This window comes from Salvelinus fontinalis, chromosome 14, assembly GCF_029448725.1.
Source record: "Salvelinus fontinalis isolate EN_2023a chromosome 14, ASM2944872v1, whole genome shotgun sequence".
Classification (NCBI taxonomy): domain Eukaryota; kingdom Metazoa; phylum Chordata; class Actinopteri; order Salmoniformes; family Salmonidae; genus Salvelinus; species Salvelinus fontinalis.
In genome coordinates this window covers 50397928-50416944 of record NC_074678.1, presented here as the reverse complement: position 1 = coordinate 50416944, position 19017 = coordinate 50397928, and the positions used below count along the sequence as shown (strand labels likewise).

At 45.0% G+C, this 19017-nt stretch overlaps 1 protein-coding gene across 1 annotated transcript in view; it reads left to right on the top strand.

Moving 5' to 3' along the window:
* LOC129811080 (PEX5-related protein-like) overlaps nt 1-19017 on the top strand; it is a 173907-nt gene that overhangs the window by 111425 nt on the left and 43465 nt on the right. Inside the window, exons 5-8 of the mRNA XM_055862233.1 lie at nt 5386-5509; nt 7082-7175; nt 7479-7508; nt 15881-15976. Coding sequence (XP_055718208.1) covers nt 5386-5509; nt 7082-7175; nt 7479-7508; nt 15881-15976 — 344 coding nt within the window. The remainder of the gene's footprint in view (nt 1-5385; nt 5510-7081; nt 7176-7478; nt 7509-15880; nt 15977-19017) is intronic.

Genomic DNA, 19017 nt, shown 5'->3' with positions numbered 1-19017 from the left:
CTATCTGGATATGGGTAAAGGAGAAGCTGGGGAGGCTTGGGCGAGTAGCAGCGGGGGGGGCGGGGCTGTTGGCCAAGGTTGGAGTCGCCAGGAGGAAGGCATGGCCAGCCATTGAGAAATGTTTGTTGAAGTTTTCGATTATCACGGACTTATCAGTGGTGACCGTGTTACCTAGCCTCAGTGCAGTGGGCAGCTGGGAGGAGGTGCTCTTGTTTTCTCTTGCTCTTGTTCACTAAGGTCATTATAGAAAACACCAGACTGATACCTATCAGGATTATTTGTGAGGATAACATCAAGGAGAGTTGCCTTTTCTGGGTGTTTGGAGTCATACCTTGTGGTATTGTTAATAATCTGAGAAAGATTTAGGGAGTTCCATTGCTTTAGGAATTGGTCAGGTGGTTTAAGCATATCCCAGTTTAGGTCACCTAGCAGGACAAAGACTTAGTGTAACTTAGTTCAGACTTAGTGTAAGGGGCCAGGAGAGAGCTTAGAGCAGGTAGGGTACAGACCGGTGCTGATGGAGGACAATATCACCCAGCAACAGTCAACAAAGAGCTATTTGAAAGTTTAATAGTTAAAACCAGCAAATCAAATTGTTTGGGGACAGACTTGTTGGAGACAACCGAGCACTGAAGGTGATCCTTGGTAAAGATTGCCACCCCCCAAAGGACAGGGAGAATTCTGCAGTGTTGATTTATGACATTTGGATGTGCATTAGAAGGCAACAAGATCATATTGTGCAGCAATTTCATCAGGTAACATGAATACAACGCCAGCGAGAGGTGGTTAGAATAGGATGGGAGGCCAAAAGTCAGTGTAGAGAGTCCCAAGTGTGGGAACAAACAGTCTGTCCCACGGTTGGGTAAACAAGAACGTTCATAGTCAACAAAGCATGCAGAAGTCATGAGGCAAATAGCAAAATGCACAAGATTTTTTTAAATAAATAGCAACTTGGGGCTAGCCATTGTAAGTTCAGAGTCACTCACCCCAACAGGGGTGGCAGGTAGCCTAGTGGTTAGAGTGTTGGGCCAGTAACCAAAAGGTTGGTGGATCGAATCCATGAGCTGACAAGGTAAAAATCTGTTGTTCTGCCCCTGAACAAAGCAGTTAACCCACTGTTCTTAGGCCGTCATTGTAAGTTAGAATTTGTTCTTAACTGACTTGCCTAGTTATGTATATATATTTAAACAGTGTGTGGTAGAGGGGGGACTGTGTTGGGGGTACCTGTACAAGGGGAGACAGGCCAGGGCAGACGGTGAACAGATCGCCAGGTGGAATCCAAGCAGCAGTGCAGCAGGCATCGGGAGTAGGTGTCACTCCCATTTGGGAGAAGCTTTTATTTCTGGAGGCAGATTTCTTGTAGAAAATGCCAGTGGATGGTCTCTGAACAGCGAGAGGGGACTTCAAGGGCCTCTGGATTTGGGTGGGGCAGGCTGCGAGAGACACTTGTCACTTGTTGGGCCCAAAGGCCTTAATAACGCCTCTCACTTCACACCTCAGTGCTAATTTAAGTTGTATCTGGTCTGTCCTAGCAAGCCTGGCAGACTTAATGTCACGTATACTCCCCCTCTGGCCTCTAGGTCACCAGACTGCTGATTATTATGCACACCTGTTCACCATTGTCACACACACCAGCGCTTATTGACACTCCCCTGGACTTCATCACCTCCTTGATTACCTGCCCTATATATGTCACTCCCTTTGGTTCCTTCTCCAGGTGTTATTGTTTCTGTTTCATGTCGGTGTACTGTTCGTGTTTCTTGTTTTGTTCATGTTTGCTTATTTATTAAATGTATTCACTACCTGAACTTGCTTCCCGACTCTCAGCGTACATCGTTACACTTAATTCAGCATTCAGACCCCATAAGGTAAAATATATCATTGTAATGTACTTTATATTTCATTTTTTCTCTTCTTGGCTTTAAAAATAGCATCAGACTAAACGTGACTCACTCAGTTCCAAGTTCAAATCAAATTGTATTTGTCACATACACATGGTTAGCAGATGTTAATGCGAGTGTAGCGAAATGCTTGTGCTTCTAGTTCCGACAATGCAGTAATAACCAACGAGTAATCTAACCTAACAATTCCACAACAACTACCTTATACACGCAGTGTAAAGGAATGAAAGAATATGTACATAAAAATATATCAATGAGTGATGGTACAGAACGGCATAGGCAAGATGCAGTAGATGATATCGAGTACAGTATATACATATGAGATGAGTAATGTAGGGTATGTAAACATATAAATGTGGCATTGTTTAAAGTGGCTAGTTATAAAAAAATTTACATCCATTTTTACATTATTAAAGTGGCTGGAGTTGAGTCAGTATGTTGGCAGCAGCCACTCAATGTTAGTGGTGGCTGTTTAACAGTCTGATGGCCTTGAGATAGAAGCTGTTTTTCAGTCTCGGTCCCTGCTTTGATGCACCTGTACTGACCTCGCCTTCTGGATTATAGCGGGGTGAACAGGCAGTGGCTCGGGCGGGTGGTTGATGTCCTTGATGATCTTTATGGCCTTCCTGTGACATCGGGTGGTGTAGGTGTCCTGGAGGGCATGTAGTTTGCCGCCGGTGATGCATTGTGCAGACCTCACTACCCTCTGGAGAGCCTTACGGTTGTGGGCGGAGCAGTTGCCGTACCAGGCGGTGTGCATCTGTAAAAGTTTGTGAGTGCTTTTGGTGACAAGCCAAATTTCTTCAGCCTCCTGAGGTTGAAGAGGCGCTGCTGCTGTTGTTACCTACCCTCACCACCTGGGGGCGGCCCGTCAGGAAGTCCAGTACCCAGTTGCATAGGGCGGGGTCGAGACCCAGGGTCTCGAGCTTGATGACGAGTTTGGAGGGTACTATGGTGTTAAATGCTGAGCTGTAGTTGATGAACAGCATTCTCACATATGTATTCCTCTTGTCCAGATGGGTTAGGGCAGTGTGCAGTGTGGTTGCGTCGTCTGTGGACCTATTGGGGCGGTAAGCAAATTGGAGTGGGTCTAGGGTGTCAGGTAGGGTGGATGTGACATGGTCCTTGACTAGTCTCTCAAAGCACTTCATGATGACGGAAGTGAGTGCTACGGGGCGGTAGTCGTTTAGCTCAGTTACCTTAGCTTTCTTGGGAACAGGAACAATGGTGGCCTTCTTGAAGCATGTGGGAACAGCAGACTGGGATAAGGATTGATTGAATATGTCCGTAAACACACCAGCCAGTTGGTCTGCGCATGCTCTGAGGACGCGGCTGGGGATGCCGTCTGGGCCTGCAGCCCTGCGAGGGTTAACACGTTTAAATGTTTTACTCACGTCGGCTGCAGTGAAGGAGAGTCCGCAGGTTTTTGGTAGCAGGCCGTGTCAGTGGCACTGTATTGTCCTCAAAGCAAGCAAAGAAGTTGTTTAGTCTGTCTGGGAGCAAGACATCCTGGTCCGCGACGGGGCTGGTTTTCTTTTTGTAATCCGTGATTGACTGTAGACCCTGCCACATGCCTCTCGTGTCTAAGCCGTTGAATTGCGACTCTACTTTGTTTCTATACTGACACTTAGCTTGTTTGATTGCCTTGCGGTGGGAATAGCTACACTGTTTGTTTTCGGTCATGTTTCTGGTCACCTTGCCCTGATTAAAAGCAATGGTTCGCGCTTTCAGTTTCGCGCGAATGCTGCTATCAATCCACGGTTTCTGGTTGGGGAATGTTTTAATAAACGCTGTGGGTACAACATCACCGATGCACTTGCTAATAAACTCGCACACCGAATCAGCGTATTCGTCAATGTTGTTGTTTGACGCAATGCGGAACATATCCCAGTCCACGTGATAGAAGTAATCTTGAAGCGTGGAATCAGATTGGTCGGACCAGCGTTGAACAGACCTGAGCGCGGGAGCTTCCTGTTTTAGTTTCTGTCTATAGGCTGGAAGCAACAAAATGGAGTCGTGGTCAGCTTTTCGGAAAGGGGGAGGGCCTTATATGCGTCGCAAAAGTTAGAATAACAATGATTCAGGGTTTTACCAGCCCTGGTTGCACAATCGATATGCTGATAGAATTTAGGGAGTCTTGTTTTCAGATTTGCCTTGTTTTAAAATCCCCAGCTACAATGAATGCAGCCAGTTTACATAGAGTCAAATGAAGTTCGTTCAGAGCCATCTGCTTGGGGGGAAATATATGCGGCTGTGATTATAATCGAAGAGAATTCTCTTGGTAGATAATGCGGTCGGCATTTGATTGTGAGGAATTCTAAGTCAGGTGAACAGAAGGACTTGAGTTCCTGTTCACACCACGTCTCGTTAATCATAAGGCATACCCCCCCGCCCTTCTTCTTACCAGAAAGATGCTTGTTTCTGTCGGCGTGATGCGTAAAAAATATTAATATGCCTTTCAATATTAATATGTTTAATGTTGAATAAATGAATGTGAAAATGTGTATTTCAGTATCTAGACATACTCCATATTTGAGAGAACACTATAACGAGTATAATGACACCAACATGTTGTCTGTATCATCATGAACGGTGCACCGGTCATTGGGTCTAAAATGGCAAATTGAATCATGATTTTCAAATAAATTGTTTGTGATACAAATGTAAAAAGCATGTTAAACATCCTTCCTCCCAATGAAGTTCCTATGTGATCATTTCCAGAACATTCTGAGATTCCAAAAATATTTTCTACTCCAGGTGACGTGGAATCACACTATAAACTCTTAATGGCTCTTGACTATTGGGCAAGTCAGGAGCATGTTTTGGTTGCCCGAAAATAATGATCTAAATTGGATGTTGGACCGCAACTAAATCTATGTCCAAAACCATGTTTAGTGGTCATTGTCACTCTGTAGTATGACAGAGCTGTTACGTGCAAGATTAAATGAGGTTCTCTTACGGACAATATTTATGTAGAATTTACTTTGTATCATGAATTTCATGACTACCTAATATGTAGATTATAAATGTGTAAAATGTTCAGAAAATTAAATCAGGAACTGTATTAGCCTCATGTCCCCAGTCTCCTAAATGCTATAACAGACTTGCCTACCCTTAATGAAAAGTTTCCCCTATGAAGTTCAATGGAGATGACCTTGTTCATGTTTAAGATGGTCCAAAGAAAGATCAGGCAATTGCCTGTAATGAACAGATCATTTTAAAAGACATTAAGAGGTAACAGACGATTAGTTTCCCATTAGCAAGTTGAGGAGGTTAAATTATTTTACTCTTCAACTGAGTTCTAATTATGCGTAGCAAGTAATTCATGATAGAAAGTTTAAGCATAACCCTGGGTATCATTTACAAGCGAAGTTCATGTCCCTCTCATGACTCTGTCCAGATGGCAATGTTTTTTTCCCCCTTGGCTGATTGTGTTGTATTGTACCCTGCTGTTAGCTGATTTCTCCATGATTGCTCTTCCCAGTCATCATTGCCTCTCCTTTGGAGAAATGGGAGGAGCTCAACCTCCACCCTGAGAGAAACGGCAGCAGAAAGTGGAAATTGGAAAGACAACGTTCGTCGAGAAACTCCTCCAGCGAACATCTGTGGTAACTAACATTCCTGCACCTGTTATATCTAAGTCAGTTCCAAATCTGTTCAATTGCAGTTTGTTCACACACATGCATTTCTATCAACAACAGAAAAAAAGGACAAATGAGCAGTTCATAGGAGCATGTTATATTGGGTGTCTAATGAAAGCTAAGAGTCTATATTTTTGAGAAATGAAGGCATGCAATGTATCCGGAAAGTATTCAGACCTCTTGACTTTTTCACATTTTTGTTACGTCAGTCTTACTCTAAAATTTATAAAATGATTTTCCTTGAAATGTTTCTACAACTTGAATGGAGTCCACCTGTGGTAAATTCAATTGACTGGACTGTGCGTCCTTATATAGACAGGTGTGTGGCTTTCCAAATCATGTCCAATCAATTGAATTTACCACAGGTGGACTCCAATCAAGTTGTAGAAACATCTCAAGGATGATCAATGGAAACAGGATGCTCAATTTCGAGTCTCATTGCAAAGGGTCTGAATACTTATGCAAATAAGGTATTTCTGTTTTTTACCTTTAATACATTTGCTAAACATTTTTGCTTTGTCATTATGGGGTTAATGTGCGTAGATTGATGAGGGGAAAAAACGATTTTATCTATTTTAGAATTAGGCTGTAACATAACAAAATGTACTTTCCGAATGTACTGTATATACACTTTCCAACCATTTTCCATCCCAAAAAATGTGGAATAAACATTTTCCATCCCCCAAAAATTGGAATAAGCAAAGGCTTAGATTTCTGGTAAAACAGATGGAAAATGTGTTTTAGACAACATCAACCAGAAAAAACTCTTAAAATGTATTATAAATACATAAAATCAATAATATTGAAGTAAAGACCCCTGTCAACTAATAAACACAATTATTTGCCTTCTGTAAGTTTAAAAAACATTGCCTTGTGCCTTGCAATTCCGTTATAAAACCCCCCACATATCTTTAAGATATTTTAAAAATGTATGTCCCTCATGAGGGATAAGGAAAGTTCACAGAAGTAACACAAAAAGGTAGACCAACCAATTAGTGTTTTCACTGATAAAGTTTATGAATTATTAAGAGAGTAAAACCTTGTAATTCTGTTACCAAATCAGTAACAGGAAACCATTGTAGTTACAAACCACAGTTGGGTCAATGAATTGTCATTGGAGTCACTTTTATTCTAAATATGAATAGGATATGTTTCTAATCACTTCTACATTAATGTGGATGCTACCATGATTACAGATAATCATGTATAATGATGTGTGAGAGTTACAGAAGCACAAATATCGTACCCCCAAGACATGCTAATCTCTCACCATTACAAAAACAGGGGAGGTAAGCATTTTTCTTGGGGGGAATACTGTATTTGTGTCTAACTTTCTCAAACATGATTATTCACAATTTATGCAGGACTATCCGTAATCATGGTAGTATCCACATTAATGTAGTGTTTCACATTCTATTCTTATTTACAATATGTAGAACATTCTGCATATAGCACCTTAAATTGTTTTGAGGGAGTAATGAATGCAGAGTGGATCTTTTTTTAACATTTATTGTTGATTTGATTGTCCTTTCTCTTTAGGTCCATAGACTGCAAAACACAACCAGAGGCAACCTCCATGAACTCATTGGAAGGGAATACCAAAGCGGAGGCAGAGCCAGCTCTAGCATTTCAAGTAAGCCGAGTCCCGAGTAGTCATTGCAGACCATTATTGTCTGTTCTGTCTGCACTTGAAATCAACAACATTTGGAGTATAACGTTTTTCACCTCGAAAACAGATGGTTTTGATTAGAAGCATGTTAGGTTGCTCTGTGACATGTTGAGAGGACTCTGCTTTGTTGGATGGAAGGGATTTGGGAAACATAAACCATAGTGGTCATGCCAATCTCCTGATTCCAGTCAATGTACTGGATCCCTGTGATGTGACCATGTTTTAACCTGCCATCTTCTGCTAACACCTCACATTCTTCCATTACAGCTCAACAGACAGTATATTAGTGGAAGACATGTAAGCTTCTCTATGCATCCTTTCCTATGATGTTGAAAGACATTTGCACCGAGCAGACATCACCACAGAATGTAATTCGAGTTGAATTTTTATTTATTTTTAAGTGTTGGTTCTGCAACAAAGGTACCAGTTAAACCAGAAGAGTCCCATGTTGGCTTTTGAAATTGTTTTTGTGGTGCTCCGAGGTCCAAATGTCAAGCGCTTCCCTCCTTAGTGCCCGTGGTCTCTACACAAGTTTGCATGAAGGTCCTGTTACTATCCACCCGTTATTATATTAATAGCTCATGAATAATTCAGTAGCCTTACTTTGAGCCCACAGTGTATCTCAGACCAACTAAGCTTGCATCACCTTTCAACATCTCTCTAAATAATAGATTTTGGATTAAAGATAACCACCGAAGATGGGGCGTTTCAGCCCGGTGATGATGTTTCAGCCCGGTGATGTTGGAAATAGTGGCAGGTGCACACACACGCAATGTATTGAGAGAGGAATGCTTTGTTTGAATAAATTTTTGCGTATTGGTCTAGATTAGAACAAAGCTGTCTGAAAAACGACTTAAACCCTTCCCACCTCCCTACAGCTTTACTGTACCTTGACATATTGTATACAATAGCATGTGGAACTGCCTGGAAAGTTTGGAAAGAAACTTTACTTTTTTTCTCTTCTTTTGGCCCTTATAAATTGCCTGACATAATCGGTGGCATTAACCTGGGTAAAGTTAATTCTCTGGAGGCCATTAATATCTAGATAAGCCAACATCAATTAGACCTCGCATAAATCAGGTCTTTCTAATGACCGGCTATGGAAATGGAAAATGTGATGTTACAGGTAATGGCAGAGCTGACACGAGGCCTTACAAAACAGATTAGTCATCAGAATGCGACAGCCAGGCAGCTGTGGTAGTGGGAGCCAACTGACTTGCATTCTACCATAGGGTTTATAAAATGGCTCTCTACATAGAGCATGTTTGTAAAGGATATATCCACCACTTTAACCTAATTGTCTTTATCTTCAGCACAATACCATGTGAAAATTGTACATTTCTACGTTTTGTAGAAAAGCATGGAAGTTAAAAAGTTCTAACCGATTACATCGTCCAAAGTTAAATCATTTTAAAAACAGCGATTTTCAAACACTATGAGATTAGTGGCGACGTCGGGAGTAACAAAATACCCTCCCCCTGGCTAGAAACTCATTGCAGGTTATGAAATGTCACAGTTTTTCTTACTTTTAATCCGACCTTGTGATGTCACAAAGAAGCATTTCTTAGCACCTAATGTTTTTAACTACAGATCTACCACTGGTTTGGTGCTGAAGATAATGAATGAGGTTGAAAAGTGGCAGAATTGCCTTTTAATTCAATACCTTGGCCATTGCTAATTACAGTTACTCTAGTAATTGTCACGACACTCTCACCTTGGGGAGGATCAAAGGTGCGAGATCAGCTTGGCACATGGCTGACAGATAGCCAGACCCCCCCCCCCCCCCCCCCCCCCACACACACACACAGGAGTTGGGAAGGTTTTATGACTTAACAGCCGGTCATAAATAGTTTGCAGAAAATATCTTTCTTGCCCTGCAGTATTGGAAGACTGAACCTCCTTTGTTACAGAGAGTGTGGCCCGCCTATAACGGTGGGTTTGTGACGGTGGGTTTGTGCCCATAGGCGATGTTGTTGCTGTTGATGTCTGGTGAGGACCTGCCTTTACAACAGGACTACAAGCCCTCAGTCCAGCCTCTCTCAGCCTATTGTGGACAGTCTGAGGACTGATGGAGAGATTGTGCGTTCCTGATGTAACTCGGGCAGTTGTTGTTGCCATCCTGTACCTGTCCCACAGGTTTGATGTTCGGGTGTACCGATCCTGTGCAGGTATTATTGCACGTGGTCTGCCACTGCAAGGACCATCAGCTGTCCATCCTGTCTCCCTGTAGCACTGTCTTAGGCGTCTCACAGTACGGACATTGCAGTTTATTTCCCTTGCCACATCTGCAGTCCTCATGCGTCCTTGCAGCATGCCTAAGGCACGTTCACGCAGATGAGCAGGGACCCTGGGCATCTTGCTTTTGGTGTTTTTCAGAGTCAGTAGAAAGGCCTCTGTAGTGTCCTAAGTTTTCATAACTGTGACCTTAATTGCCTGTAATTGTCTGTAAGCTGTTATTGTCTTAACGACCGTTCCATAGGTGCATGTTCATTAATTGTTTATGGTTCATTGAACAAGCATGGGAAACAGTGTTAAAACCCTTTACAATGAAGATCTGTGAAGTTTTGGATTTTTACGAATTATCTTTGAAAGACAGGGTCCTGATAAAGGCACTTTTCTATTTTTGCTGAGTTTATGATTAAATATGAGAATACTTTTGTGAAGATAGCAATGTGTGCCATTCACCCTCTGAATGGCACACATACAATCCATGTCTGATTGAAGTGTATATCAATAAGGGATCATAGCTTTCACCTGGATTCACCTGGTCAGTCTGTCATGGAAAGAGCAGGTGTTCCTAATGTTTTGTACACTGTGTACATGTATATGAGTTGCTTAGTTCAACTATAGGCTATTGATGACTTGAGAAAGTCACACAAAAAGCTTGCGCTCTGTTCCTTGCCTCAGGCTGCTGTTCTTTCATCAAGTGATCATAGGGTTAGAAAACATAAACTATACATATTTTTAGATGCATGCCAGCAAAGCCACTACACAACAGTAAACAATACATAAATTGCACTATAGCGGTGACAAACGGTGCCCACAAACAGTCCCAACAGCAAAGCTTTCATTTTAGCACCACCGCTACACCTGGCTATCAGCAGAGCCTTGTCTGGCAGCGAAACAGTTCATTTAACCTCATTTGCTGCCTATTTAAAAAACATAGCTGGTATAGCTGACTCGCTTAAACAAATGTGGTTTCTACTGACAATTGAGATGGCATAAGGGAACGACAAGCGGAAAAGAGGCAATCCGTAATTTCGATTAAAACCTTAATGAGCAAGCTAGGATAGACGTAGTCAATATAACTATTTGTTCAGCACTTTTGAAATGTGCAGTGACAGAATTCAGAACATGGGCCGTTATTCTCCCTGTACACCAAGTCAGAACCGTAGGATAAATAAAGGAGGCATATAAGCATACAATGAAAGCTCGTACAATATTCTATGATTATATTTCTGTCTAACACAATATAGTCTACATGTGTACCATCAAGTCAAAACAGTAGGCTAAGCTATGAGGAAGGAAAGAGCAAATTATTAGGGTGAGGCACATGGGCTACTAATAGCTTGCTACAGAACATACACATTGTGTTACTTTCTTGGCTACAGTAGCAGCATACAAAACATTTTTGGACTCACCTTGTTGTGCTGTGCTCACAGGTAGGTGGCACGGTGGTCATTCTTGTGGGCTCTAGAAAGAGGCCCGAAATCCCGACTGGGAATTCTGAGTTGAATGACTGTTCAAAATTATTTTCCGTATTTTCCCATTCGGAGCTAGTTTTATCCGAGTACCCAGCTGTCTTGAACTCACTGAAGTTTGAGATTTCCCAGTTCTGAGTGTCCAGTTGTTTTGAACTCCGCAGAAGTCATGATGGATTGGCCAGTGTTTTCAAGCTTTCCCTGGCCCATGGCGTTACCCCCTTTTTCGTGATATCCAATTGGTAGTTATGATCTTGTCTCAACACTTCAACTCCCCTACAGACCCTGCAAAGGTCAAGAGCCAAGCTGCACTGCTTTTTGACACACTGCTCGCTTATCCCGGAAGCCAGCCGCATCAATGTGTTGGAGGAAACACTGTCGAACTGACAACTGAAGTCAGCGTGCAGGCACCCTGCCCGCCACAAGGAGTCGCTAGAGTACGATGAGACAAGGACATCCCGGACGGCCAAACCTCCCCTAACCCAGACGACGCTGGGCCAATTGTGCGCCACCTCATGGGTCTCCCGGTCACATCCGGCTGTGACACAGTCTGGGATCGAACCCGGGGCTGTTTAAGCTGCGATTTCCAACTTGATGTGTAATGTTTGTCCAATGGCCGATGAGCACTGATACATTTTATCTATCATTTCTATAATAAGAAGTGAAAAGGATTTGCCAGTAGATTGCCGACTTGATGCACGATGATGAATGCTTGTCTAGTGTGTTAGCTAAGATTTTGAAAGTATGAAGTTGTCATGATCAGTCCAATCAAAGCTACGTTAGATATAACGTGATGTGACATCATCTTATCTGTGGCCAATGACTTATAATTCACTGTATCACAATTACAGTGGGTCAGAAGTTTACATACACTAAGTTGACTGTGCCTTTAAACAGCTTGGGAAATTCCAGAAAATGTCACGCTTTAGAAGCTTCTGATAGGATAATTGACATAATTTGAGTCAATTGGGGGTGTACCTGTGGATGTATTTCAAGGCCTACCTTCAAACTCAGTGGCTCTTTGCTTGACATCATGGGAAAATCTAAAGAAATCAGCCAAGACCTCAGAAAACAATTGTAGACCTCCACAAGTCTGGTTCATCCTTGGGAGCAATTTCCAAACGCCTGAAGGTACCACGTTCATCTGTACAAACAATAGTACGCAAGTATAAACACCATGGGACCACGCAGCCATTCTTCCGCTCAGGAAGGAGATGCGTTCTGTCTCCTAGAGATGAACGTACTTTGCAAAAAGTGCAAATCAATCCCAGAACAACAGCAAAAGGACCTTGTGAAGATGCTGGAAAGTGGGCTGCGTTCCTGGGATCTAAGTGTTTGGGAGTGTGAGTTGGACACAGATGTTACAGCGACACCCTGAATGACGTGTCGACACTGCATCATACTATTCTCAATTTAATCTTGCGTTTACTAAGACGTAAAATTTGTTTCGATTTAAAATGGCCCATTATAAAATGGGCAGGTGCAGGGTAAAAAATATATGTAATCCGTAGGCACTCGAATAGAGAATGGATGCCGCTTTTGTGGTTCGTTTTTCTGGTTTTATAGCTGGTTTTATAGCAGATCTGTGCCTTTTTAGTAGTAGCTGAGAAATAAATATAGTAGCAGCTGGGATTCTCAATTTTTTAGTGGCAACCATCAAAACTGCTTTCAGATTTCATATAGAAATGTCTTCTAAGAATACTTATTCTACTCCACGCATCAGCCACTGTTTGAGGAGCTTGCAGCCTATTGTTGCGCGACAGAACTCAGTACGCCATGGGCTCTCCAACCCTGTTCCTGCAGCTACCCAGTGCTTAATTTGGGAAACCAAGTCAAATCTGTTCGGGAACATCGAGAGTAACATGTTTTCACAACTAAACATATTTAATTAATCTGTGAACAGCCCCTCTCTCTGAAACAAAAACAACGACACCTGGGGAAGGAACCAAAGGGAGTGACATACAGTTGAAGTCAGAAGTTTAGATACACCTTAGCCAAGTACATTTAAACTGCCACAACTTTGGAAGTAGGCTTGGATTATTGTCCATTTGGAAGACCCATTTGCGACCAAGCTTTAACTTCCTGACTGATGTCTTGAGATGTAATCCACATAATTTTCCTCCCTCATGATGCTATCTATTTTGTGAAGTGCACCAGTCCCTCCTGCAGCAAAGCACCCCCACAACATGATGCTGCCACCCCCGTGCTTCACCGTTGGGATGGTGTTCTTCGGCTTGCAAGCCTCCCGCTTTTTCCTCCAAACATAACGATGGTCATTACGGCCTAACAGTTCTATTTTTGTTTCATCAAACCAGAGCACATTTCTCCTAAAAGTACGATGTTTGTCCCCATGTGCAGTTGCAAACTGTAGTCTGGCTTTTTTATGGTGATTTTGGAGCAGTGGCTTCTTCCTTGCTGAGCGGCCTTTCAAGTTATGTCGATATAGGACTCGTTTTACAGTGGATATAGATACTTGTGTACCGGTGTCCTCCAGCATCTTCACAAGGTCCTTTGCTGTTGTTCTGGGATTGATTTGCACCAAAGTACGTTCATCTCTAGGAGACAGAACGCGTCTCCTTCCTGAGCGGTTTGACGGCTGTGTGGTCCCATGGTGTTTATACTTGCGTACTATTGTTTGTACAGATGAACGTGGTACTTTCAGGCGTTTGGAAATTGCTCCCAAGGATTAACCAGACTTGTGGAAATCTACCAAAAAAAATTCTGAGATCTTAGCTAATTTCTTTTTTCACAGGTTGTCACGATCGTCTTGACGTGGAAGAGAGGACCAAAACGCAGCGTGTGAAAAATACATTCTTTTTAATTATAACGACGAAACAAAAACAACAAACTGACGATCGTGAAGCTATTTAAACAAATCGTGCTGACACTAAACACTACACAATGACATAGACAATTACCCACAACAGCCCAATGCCTATGGCTGCCTTAAATATGGCTCCCAATCAGAGACAAATTAATGACAGCTGTCTCTGATTGAGAACCATTCAGGCAACCATAGACATACCTAGAAACCTACACTCAACACTAACCCATACACTCTAACAAAACCCCCTAGACACTACAACCAAGACAAAAACACAAACATCCCCCCTGTCACACCCTGACCTAACCAAAATATTACAGAAAATAAAGATAACTAAGGCCAGGGCGTGACACAGGTACACCTCCAATTGACTCAAATTATGTCAATTAGCCTATCAGAAGCTTCTAAAACCATGAACCATAATAAAACCATCATTTTCTGGAATTTTCTAAAGCTGTTTAAAGGCACAGTCAACTTAGTTTACGTATACTTCTGACCCACTGGAATTATATTATATATTATACAGTGAATTATAAGTGAAATAATCTGTCTGTAAACAATTGTTGGAAAAATTACATGTGTCATGCATAAAGTAGATGTCCTAACCGACTTGCCAAAACTATAGTTTGTTAACAAGAAATTTGTGGAGTGGTTGAAAAACGAGTTTGAATGACTCCAACCTAAGTGTATGTAAACTTCCGACTTCAACTGTATATAGGGCAGGTAATCAACGAGGTGATGAAGTCCAAGTGAGTCTAATGATGCGCAGGTGCGCGTAACGATGGTGTCAGGTGGGCGCCATAACGAGCAGCCTGATGACCTAGAGTCCGGAGAGGGAGCACACATGACAGAGAGAGAAAAAGAGATGGAAATGGATATTCTGTAGTAAAGGTAATGTGTCAGCCTATTAATTATGAAAATATATAAAAAATGACCTATTGTAAGGCTATTCAAAATCAAAATCCGCTATTCATTCATTCTTTACTCATTTTGTAAGCCGCCCTGCACAATCAATGAACCAACAGAATCGCCTAGGCCTGTACTTTCTCTCCCAGACTCATGGATTGAAGGTTTGGAGTGTAGAATAAGGTAACCAGTCCATCCAGTATGCATAATAATACAGTCCACACTCAAAGGCGGTTACTAGAATTTGTTGAATTTTGGAGTATAGTCTAGACCAATTATGTACCAAAGACATCTTAAATCTATGCATTTTTTAAATGTTTTTCTGCTGTGTGTAAGCTGGAGGCTATTTGGCTATGTATTGTATAACAGCACAATCATTATTTGAATTTTTTTTCCAGGCTTGGGCTCATACAGTATATAGGCCTACGCATAAGCTCTAATATGCGTATGGGTGTTTTTGAATGAATCATCAACATAGAATGCTCTGTCTATTTTGTCGTGTTTGGCTTTGAAACAACCTCCACAACGTCCATGTTTTCCACTCAGTTTTTTCAACCTGTTGTTGAACTTTCTTCAAATTGATCATCACAGTGAGGGGGAGTTGTAAAAGCATGATACTGTGTTTGATGTCATTTTTGATTGCATTGGCATTGATGTCAGATTGGTTAGAGGGAAATTAGAGGGCTGAGTACCAGGCCATTAGCGACCCGACGTCATTAGCAAGTTGGGTACTACCAATGCATGTCCAGGGAGCGTAAGAGGAGATTACCGTGACTCGATGGTCACGTGGAATTTGACGGCGGTCACGTGGAATTTGGCTGTGGTCATGACTCATGACTGCCGGTGTGGCGGTAATACATTCACCGAAACAGCCCTAAGCACAATGTACTGTCAGATGCTATAACAAAGCTACAATCAGCATATTTCTGAGTTATAATAGTGCATGGAAAGTATACAAAGGGCATGCGATGTAAGACCTGGCCAACAAAGAGGGGAATGTAATCTGTAATCGAGATGAGATAGTGAGGTTGGAGAGAAGAGTGGCGCTGATAAGTGGGAAAAGTGTTAGAGGGGGCTGAGAGGCACTGACGGAGGCACTTCTGCCAGCCGCTGGCCTTCTTGAGCATGTCAAAGGCTTTGCCGAGGCAGTGATGTTTGCCACTCCAGGGGAAGGCAGAGATGGCTGACACTGCACCCCTCTCTCTGTGTGTGTGTGTGTGTGTGTGTGTGAGAAACAGGGCCATTTGAGTAAAGAGCGGTTCGATGGCGGTGCCCTCCTGTCCAGAAACCAGTCCCTGGAGGAAGAGTTTGAGCGCGCCAAGGCGGCTGTCGAGGTAAGCGGAGGGGGATTTCAGACACATCACACGTGTATAGGGTCAGACAACTGCACCTGGGCCTTTTCAAGCTCTTAACTCTTGAATTGTTCCTGAAGACAGACACAGGATTGCTATATTTCTCAATATTATATCAGAACTAGAGGGAACAGATTGAAATAAGATGAGTGAACTTTGTTAGTAATACAAGGCACTGCTTCATGTCATAAGTTACTTTGCCTCAGACCCGGAGACTTCCCAGCGCTAATGCATGGACTTTAGCATAGCTTTCTGAAGTTCCAGGTAGCCATCCATCATCCATTGCTTCTTTCACCTGTCATGTGCCCTCAGGTCAGTGCTATTGAGATACAGCCCTTGTAACGGCCCTCTTTCGGTGAGTGAGTAGACCAAGGCGCAGCGGGTTGTGAATACATAATGACTTTATTAAACAAGACGGGAAAAAACACGAAAACACTATAACAAACTAAACTTGATAACCTACAAAATAATAAACGATGAAGACAGACCTAAACTACAAACTTACATGAAACGAAGAACACATGAACAGGAACGACCGAAAGAACGAGACGAGACAGTACCGTGTGGTGCAACAAACACAGACACAGCGACAATCACCCACAAACAAACAGTGAGAACAACCTACCTTAATATGACTCTCAATTAGAGGAAAACGCAAAACACCTGCCTCTAATCAAGAGCCATACCAGGCAACCCAAAACCAACATAGAAACGGAAAACATAGACTGCCCACCCAAAACTCACGCCCTGACCATCACACACATACAAAACAACAGAAAACAGGTCAGGATCGTGACAGAACCCCCCCCCCCCCCCCCTCAAGGTGCGAACGCCGGGCGCACCAGCACAAAGTCCAGGGGAGGGTCTGGGTGGGCATCTGACCACGGTGGTGGCTCAGGCTCCGGACGCTGTCCCCACACCACCATAGTCACTCCCCGCTTCTGTATCCCCCTCCCAATGACCACCCTCCAACTAAAACCACCTAAATGAAGGGCCAGCACCGGGATAAGGGCCAGCACCGGGAAAAGGGGCAACACCGGGATAAGGGGCAGCACCGGGATAAGGGGCAGCACCGGGATAAGGGGCAGCACCGGGATAAGGTGCAGCACCGGGATAAGGGGCAGCACCGGGATAAGGGGCAGCACCGGGATAAGGGGCAGGTCCGGGCTGAGGGACTCCGGCAGGTCCGGGCTGAGGGACTCCGGCAGGTCCGGGCTGAGGGACTCCGGCAGGTCCGGGCTGAGGGACTCCGGCAGGTCCGGGCTGAGGGACTCCGGCAGGTCCGGGCTGAGGGACTCCGGCAGGTCCGGGCTGAGGGACTCCGGCAGGTCCGGGCTGAGGGGCTCCGGCAGGTCCGGGCTGAGGGACTCCGGCAGGTTCGGGCTGAGGGGCTCCGGCAGGTCCGGGCTGAGGGGCTCTGGCAGGTCCGGGCTGGGTGGCCGCTCCTGACTGTAGGGCAGCTCCTGACTGTAGGGCAGCTCCTGACTGTAGGGCAGCTCATGACTGTAGGGCAGCTCATGACTGTAGGGCAGCTCATGACTGTAAGGCAGCTCATGACTGTAAGGCAGCTCATGACTGTAAGGCAGCTCATGACTGTAGGGCAGCTCATGACTGTAGGGCAGCTCATGACTGTAGGGCAGCTCATGACTGTAGGGCAGCTCATGACTGTAAGGCAGCTCATGACTGTAGGGCAGCTCATGACTGTAGGGCAGCTCATGACTGTAGGGCAGCTCATGACTGTAGGGCAGCTCATGACTGTAGGGCAGCTCTGACAGCTCCTGACTGGCTGGCGTCTCTGGCAGCTCCTGACTGGCTGGCGTCTCTGGCAGCTCCTGACTGGCTGGCGTCTCTGGCAGCTCCTGACTGGCTGGCGGCTCTGGCGGCTCCTGACTGGCTGGCGGCTCTGGCGGCTCCTGACTGGCTGGCGGCTCTGGCGGCTCCTGACTGACGGACGGCTCTAGCGGCTCCTGACTGATGGACGGCTCTAATGGCTCGGGACAGACGGGCGGCTCAGAAGGCGCTGTGCAGACGGATGGCTCAGACGGAGCTGGGCAGACGGATGGCTCAGACGGCGCTGGGCAGACGGACGGCTCAGACGGCGCTGGGCAGACGGATGGCTCAGACGGCGCTGGGCAGACAGATGGCTCAGACGGCGCTGGGCAGACAGATGGCTCAGACGGCGCTGGGCAGACAGATGGCTCAGACGGCGCTGGGCAGACAGATGGCTCAGACGGAGCTGGGCAGACAGGCAGTGCAGAAGGCGTTGGGCAGACGGCCGACTCTGCCCTGCTGAGGCGCACAGTAGGTCTGGTGCGTGGTGCCGGAACTGGAGGTACCGGGATGACGGCACGCACTTCAAGGCTAGTGCGCGGAGCATGGACAGGGCACACTGACTTCTCGAAGCGCACTATAGGCCTGGTGCGTGGTACCGGAACTGGAGGTACCGGGCTGAGGGCACGCACCTCAGGGCGAGTGCGGGGAAAAGGAACAGTGCGTACAGGGCTCTGGAGACGCACAGATGGCTTAGTGCGTGGTGCCGGAACTGGAGGCACTGGGCTGGAGACACGCACCATAGGGAGAGTGCGTGGAGGAGGAACAGGGCTCTTAAAACGCACTGGAAACCTGGTGCGTGGTGTAGGCACTGGTGGTACTGGGCTGTGGCGAGGAGGTAGCGCCAGAAATACCGGACCGTGTAGGCGTACTGGCTCCCTTGAGCACTGAGCCTGCCCAACCTTACCTGGTTGCATGCTCCCCGTAGCCCGTCCAGTGCGGGGAGGTGGAATAACCCGCACTGGGCTGTGTTGGCGAACCGGGGACACCATGCGTAAGGCTGGTGCCATGTAAGCCGGCCCAAGGAGACGTACTGGTGGACAGATATGTAGGGCCGGCCTCATGACATTTGGCTCAATGCCCAATCTAGCTCTACCAGTGCGGGGAGGTGGAATAACCCGCACTGGGCTATGCACCCGTACAGGAGACACCGTGCGCTCTACTGCGTAACACGGCGTCTGCCCGTACTCCCG